The sequence below is a fragment of the Chinchilla lanigera genome, unplaced genomic scaffold, assembly GCF_000276665.1.
Source record: "Chinchilla lanigera isolate Chin_1 unplaced genomic scaffold, ChiLan1.0 scaffold00094, whole genome shotgun sequence".
In the NCBI taxonomy this organism is placed as follows: domain Eukaryota; kingdom Metazoa; phylum Chordata; class Mammalia; order Rodentia; family Chinchillidae; genus Chinchilla; species Chinchilla lanigera.
In genome coordinates this window covers 6,222,485-6,228,776 of record NW_004955495.1, presented here as the reverse complement: position 1 = coordinate 6,228,776, position 6,292 = coordinate 6,222,485, and the positions used below count along the sequence as shown (strand labels likewise).

At 59.9% G+C, this 6,292-nt stretch overlaps 1 protein-coding gene across 4 annotated transcripts in view; it reads right to left on the bottom strand.

Moving 5' to 3' along the window:
• The window catches only part of Atp8b3 (ATPase, aminophospholipid transporter, class I, type 8B, member 3), a 19,341-nt gene extending 13,328 nt beyond the window's left edge, over window positions 1–6,013 (bottom strand). For 2 of the 4 annotated variants that reach the window (XM_005405949.2, XM_005405952.2), the window contains exons 1-9: window positions 5,918–6,013; window positions 4,555–4,613; window positions 4,012–4,103; window positions 3,075–3,188; window positions 2,693–2,791; window positions 2,361–2,422; window positions 1,809–1,881; window positions 1,639–1,709; window positions 1,129–1,211 (exon numbers count right to left, since the gene is read on the bottom strand). In XM_005405949.2, coding sequence (XP_005406006.1) covers window positions 1,129–1,211; window positions 1,639–1,709; window positions 1,809–1,881; window positions 2,361–2,422; window positions 2,693–2,791; window positions 3,075–3,188; window positions 4,012–4,103; window positions 4,555–4,603 — 643 coding nt within the window. In that variant the 5' untranslated portion in view covers window positions 4,604–4,613; window positions 5,918–6,013. The other 2 variants (XM_005405951.2, XM_005405950.2) reach the window with 2 other exon arrangements.
• Window positions 6,014–6,292: the final 279 nt, after the last annotated feature.

Below are 6,292 nucleotides of genomic sequence, written 5' to 3'. Positions count from 1 at the left end.
ATCCATCCATCCATCATCCACCATCCATCCATCCATCAACCACCCATCTACCCATCCATACATCCATCATCCACCCATCCACCATTCATCCATCACCCACCATCCATCCATCCATCATCAACCATCCATCCATCATCCACCATCCATCCATCCATCCATCATCCACCCATCCACCATTCATCCATCACCCACCATCCATCCATCCATCATCCACCATCCATCCATTATTCACCCATCCACTCATCTATACACCCATCCATCCACCCACCACCTATCCATCCATTCATATACCCACTCACACATCCCTTATCAGATCACCCACCCATCTGCCCATCATTCATTCATCCATCCTTTATCCACTTGCCCAGCCATTATCTAGCCATCTACCCACCCACCCATCCATCCATCCATTTATCCACCTACCTATTATCTAGTTGTCCATCCACCCATTCATTCACCCATCCACTTGTCTGTGCACCCACCATCCATCCATCCATCCATCCATCCATATATCCACATCCACACACCCTGACCACTAATCTGGGCTGGTGTTTGCTGGCCCACTTCATTTACCCACATATAACTGTAAAGAAAGATTGTGTCTATACCAATGAGAGAGAGTTGCTCTCATGATTAAAGAAAAAAAAATTACACTAGGAAAACATAAAAATACCCCAGCATTTCTGTGTGTGTCACTGGAGGTTGAACCCAGGACATTCACAGGGAGCTACATCCCCAGCCCTTTTTGAATTCTTTTTATCTTGAGACAAGGTCTCACTAAGTCCCTATATTGTCCAGGCTGAGCTCAAATTTGTGATCTTCCTGCTTCAGCCTCCCAGAGGGCTGGGATGATGGGTGTGCGCCCCTGCGCCTGGCTGCAAATATCCCAGCTTTTATACTCATTGAGGGGACGGGACATGGGCTAGGCCAGGCTGGCCCCCAAAGGCTGGCGAGGGTGTAGAAAGGAGGCTAATTCGGTGAGTGACTGGCCAGGTGCCTGAGCCACCACCACCTACATCCCGGGCCACCGCCAATGCCCAGCGACTTCGGATGGCCTCGCGCCTACCAGAGGGAAAGACAGAAGCGCAGACGGTGCACAGAACAGGGAGCAGGCTCAGTGCCACTCACCGTTGAAGGCCGCCATTGTCTTTGCACTGATCAGCTCATAGTGGGTGACCGCCAGGGCCTGTCTGAACTTTAAGCTGGTTTCTCTGGTGGCCAGAGGGGAAAGGGGGCAATAAAAATGGGGCACCTAACGATTCCCTGGGGCCAGGAGCCATGCCCGCTCCCAGGTTTTGGCTGAGCACATACCGTGTACCAGCTCTCAGCCAGAAGCTGGAGGCCCAGAGAGGGAGAGGGCCTTGTCCAAGGCCACACAGCATATTTGCCCTGAGCTATACCCCTCGCCTTTTCTTATTTTCTATTTTGAGTCAGAGTTTCGCCAAGTTGCCCAGGTTGAACTTGAACTTGAGACCCCCCTGCCTCAGCCTCCCAGAGCTCTGGGATGACCTTGCTCCTTCTTTTGCTTTTTTCTTATACCCCGTGCTGGCTTGGCAGCTTCCTCATTTGTAGCTGGGGTGGGAGCTCCCCTGGCCCAGCACCCAAGACCCCAGGCCCCGCCTCGCCGTCGCTTCCTACCCATCGATGTCGGCAGTCTCCACATAGCACAAGCTGCTGGGTTCCGTGCTGGCCAGCAAGAGCAGGTCGGCCTGGGTAGATGGGAAGGGAGAAAAGCGCAGAGGGTGGTGGCGGGTGAGGGGGGGGTGCCCAGCCTGCCCGGGGTCGCCTGTGGCCCAGCCTCGACTCACCGGGACGATGCTGTCCCTGGTAAGACACACCACATCCCCAACACACAGGTCTTTCCATTTCCGCCACTTGAAGCTGTGGGAGGACAGGCGTGGGGAGCGGGGGCTGGGGTCTCCGGGCAGAGGTGTGGACCCTGGGTGAGGGTCCACAGACGGGGACGGGGAAGTGGCCAGGTCCACTTTGCTCTTTGCTTCCCAGGGACCCCGCCAACCCCCTCCGGACCTTTGCTCCTCCAGGACCAGCCCAGCCGCCACCCCCCTGCACGCCACCACCCGCTTGGGTCCGGTTTCCTGTCTGTGACCCCCAGTGTCCCCCATGCCCGTCCCTTCCAACCTCCCCACCCGCAACCGAGCTCTACACTCCACGAGCCTCTTTGTCCCTATCCCAAGGGCTACCCCAGGCCTGGCAGACAGCAGGCACCTAATGGATGCTGGTCAGGCCCAACCAGGACGCCCAGGAGCGTAGAGCACACTGGCCATTCTGCAGCCACCACTGCCCCGCCGGGGGGCACATCTGTGTCCCTAGATGTCCCCACATGGCTGCCCCAGCCTCACCTCTTCCCAATGAGCATCTGGCAGGGCCGGTTGTTGATGATTCTGTCACTCCTGTGTCGCCCCTGGGCCCAGGGAGTGGCGTCAGAGGCAGCCCTGTGTCCCCTGCCCCCATGCTGTCCCCACCCCGACCACAGCAAGGTGTCCCTGCTGGCCGATCCCAGGGTGTCTGCTCAGGGAACAAAAACCTAGAGGCCACCTAAACACAGCAGCCGACAGAGTCAGAGGGCACCTGGATGCAGGACGAGGAGACAGAGCCGTCTTCCCAGGCCCACGGCCCCCGAAGGCGCAGCCCACCCCCTGTGCCAGCCCCGGGCTCCGGAGACCTCACTCACAATGTCATCCACCAGGTCGCGGGTGGCACGGATGAGGAGGAGACAGAGGAGCGGGATGAAGAGGGTGATCCATGGCAGCGTGGAGATCTCGGGGATGCTCTGCAGGAACACGGGTCAGAGCGGCCCCTCCCTCCTGTGTCCCCACTCCTGCAAGTCAGGCCCCCCCGACCACCCAGCCGCCTCTCTGAGCAGGGACCCAGCAACAGTAGGGTGTGGGGATGTCCACATTGACCGCCAGCTGCCCAGACGGGGACGGGGAAGTGGCCAGGTCCATAGAACGCTGCAGCCAGGGCAGTCAGGGAGGCCTCCTGGAGGAGGCGCTGGGGACACAGCTGGGATGGTGGGGGTGGCACAGGCCCCGGACCCCTGCAACTTGACCCACCTGCAAGATGACGATTAAGAGGAAGTAGAGGTTGGACACGCGGTGGAACTGCTCATACAGGTTCAGAGGCAGGAAGGAGAAGATGCTGTACTTGGCCGTGTGGATACCATTGGTCTGGAAAGAGAGTGGGGTGAGGTGGGGGTGGCATCAGGGCTATGCAGGTGCAAGGTCACCAGCCTGGCATGACGTCACTCAGCGGGGCCCCGCCAGCATTCGTTACGCACCTATACTGAGCAGCTGCTGAACACCAGGCCGCAGCCGGCGCTGATTACGCAGCTGATAAATACAAGGCTTCAAGCCAGCACTTGCGGATCACCCGCTGAAAGGCAGGGTCTCAGGCCACAACTTACTGAGCGTCCATGGCATGCAAAGCCTCAAGCCAGCATTAATGGAGCTCTTGCTGGGTACCGGGAGCCATGGGGCTATGACCCCAGGATTTCCCAAAATGAAGCCCCTCGTGGTGTTTGGGTAGGGCTGGGATGGATTCGCTGGCCCTGCAGGACTGTGCATTAACTGATGCTAATGAGTGCTGGACAGTGCCAAGGAGAGGCACACCAAGCAGTAATTTGATAAGAAGGGACACTATAGCAAGGCATGGTGCTGCACGCCTGTCATCCCCGGACTTGGGAGGCTGAGGCAGGAGGGTCATCAGCCTGGTCTACAGAATGAGACCTGTCTCAAAAAAGGGGAGGCCAAGCGTGGTGGTAATCCCAGCATTCAGGAGGCTGAGGCAGGATTGCAGCGAGTTCAAGGCCAGCTTAGGCTCCAAAGTGAGTTCAAGGCCAGCCTGAACTGCCTATCAAAAAGACAAAAGGGGTGGGGGTGATGCAGTACAGTGCCTGTGACGAAAAGCATCAAGCCAATGCAAGTAACGGGCAGAACTCAGGGAGCACAAACGCAAGACCGTGAGAGGGTCATGGGGCGCCGCGTGGCCCACCTGGTACTTCCTCCTGCGCCAGCACAGGAAGCCCTTCTCCCGGAACTGCTGGTGGTATGCGGCGTTGTTCGCCTTCACTTCCCAGGTGAATGCTGCAGCGAGAGGGGAGGGGTGTCGCTGCTGCACAGGGTGAGGACAAACACCCTAACAATGCCCAGGAGGACGACTAATGGGCCCCCCTGGGGCCCTGGCACTGGAGATCCCCAGCCCAAGATGTCAAACAGCTCGTAAACAAGACAAAGGCACCACTGCGGGTCCTGGCCAGCCTGTGTGGCAGGTGCATGTGGATCCCAAGAGGGGTCCCTGCCGCCTCAAGGCCCTGGAGACCCAGGAACGCCCATTTATCTTACAGATGGGGTAAACTGAGGCCTGGTGACAGGCTCCCAGCATCCGAGGCCACACACTCACCAAATCTGAAGTGTATCATTTCCGGATAAGCACAGTTCGTTACAACCCCTGGCAAGTCGCGTAAGTATGTGCTGGGGTCCCCCACCCCCTTGCCTCCCTTGCTTCTCCCCACCCCCTCCCCGGCCTGTCATGCACCTGTGTCCTTGTTGTCCTGAAGATCTTCTCCAGTGGTAGCCCTGCCCATGCTGGTGGGGCTGTCCAGGGACAGAGGTCCAAGGTCAAGGTCACACTGAGGGCCCCAGCCTGTGCTGGGTGTTGTCCTTAAGAAGCTTAGCGCCTATGGGTCACTCTTCTAAAATGTCACCTTCCATGTCCATCTGTGGCCCCCTCCCCAGACTCTGAAGGTCCAGCCGCTGTGGTTCCCCACCCTGTGGCCAGACTCCCTCGCCTCTCAAGAGCTCAGTGTGAAATTAGGTGTTTGATCCATGTTTGTTGACTGACCAAATGAAGCCCAGTCTTATATATTATATCGCAGAGCAGTGTCTGTGTGGGTCAAGCCTCTAGGGGCTGTTTGCAGCCACCTAGAGCACAGCCACCCTGCTGGGGTGCTCAGGGCTCACGGGCAAGCAGAAACAGACTAGAACCTCCTGAAGAGCCGGCAGCCTGTCACTAACAGACTGAGGGACCTGAGTCTGGCTTTACACTCAGGGGCCTGGTCCAGTCCCCAGGAGAGGCGCAAACCGCCCACAAAGCAGGAGGCCCCGCAGCCCTCGGAACGACCCCCACCCTCCCTCCAGCACTCGGCCGCCTCCTCCTCGCCAAGCCCCGGCACAGCTCCTCTGGCTACGAGGCCCCCCGTCCTCACCCTTCTGGTCTCATTTCATACTCCCCAGAACGGCCTGGCTGTCTCCTGCGCTTCCTCCGGGGGTCCTCTCTGCCCGGGGAGTCCCCCATCCTGTCTGGTCACCTGCTCTCCTCTCCTTCTCTGCCTGTCTGGTCGCCTGCTAAGCCCCAAATCTCTCTAGGGGACAGAGACTGAGTCACGGGTGTCCCCAGGGTCCCCTTGCACAGGGCCAGCTCGGGTCCTCCTGGGTGCCTCGGCAGAGACTGTGCCCAATCACCAGAGGAGGAAAAGAGAGACTTCAGCGCACGGGGGTTGGGGGACGTCGGCAGTGGGAGGGGGGGGGGGCTGGGGGGGGAGACGCTCAGATGGCCAGAATCCCCCAAAATGTGTGTGGATACAGAAACACACAGATCTCACTTATCCCACACCCCACTCTCAACTCACTAGATGCCTCATTAACCAGAAGCTGGGGTCTTCCCCCTGGAGCAGCTGCGCAGGGTCAACGCCTAGAGTGCAGCCCCGGCCTCCCCGGCACGGAAGACCCGGGGTGCAGCAGACGTCGAGTTCTCTGCGCCTCCTCTAGGCCCCGGCCGTGCTAACCTCTAGAGGGCGCCCTCTCCTCCACCGCTGCATGCCCTGCCTTCAGGCCGGCGGGACCCACACAGGGTGAGCGGGCGCCCCGGGATGCACAGCTTTGGGAGTGTGGCTGCTCACCTGCGCCGCCCGCAGTGATGGAGCTGTTAGTCCCGGGCCAAACGGCCTGGAACGCGCGAGGCGGGGGGCGGGGGCGGCAGAAGAAGGCTGGGCCAGGCTCCGGGGGGCGGGGCGGGGCCAGGGTAGATGGGCCGAAAGGAGCTTGGCTGAGGCCATCCAGGCTCCAGGGGCGGGGCCAAGTAGAGTGTGGGCGGGGCGGGGCCGGGCTTCAGGGGAGGGGCGGATCTCAGGGCGTGGCCATGACGGAAGACGGGCCTGGAGGGGCCAAGGAAGGAGGCGGTGCCTTGTGTTGTCCAGGCAGAGGAGGGCCGGCCCTAGGGGTGGGGCTTGGAGAAACGCGGTCCTGCAGGGCCTTGCAGAATGCGGGCGGGGGCG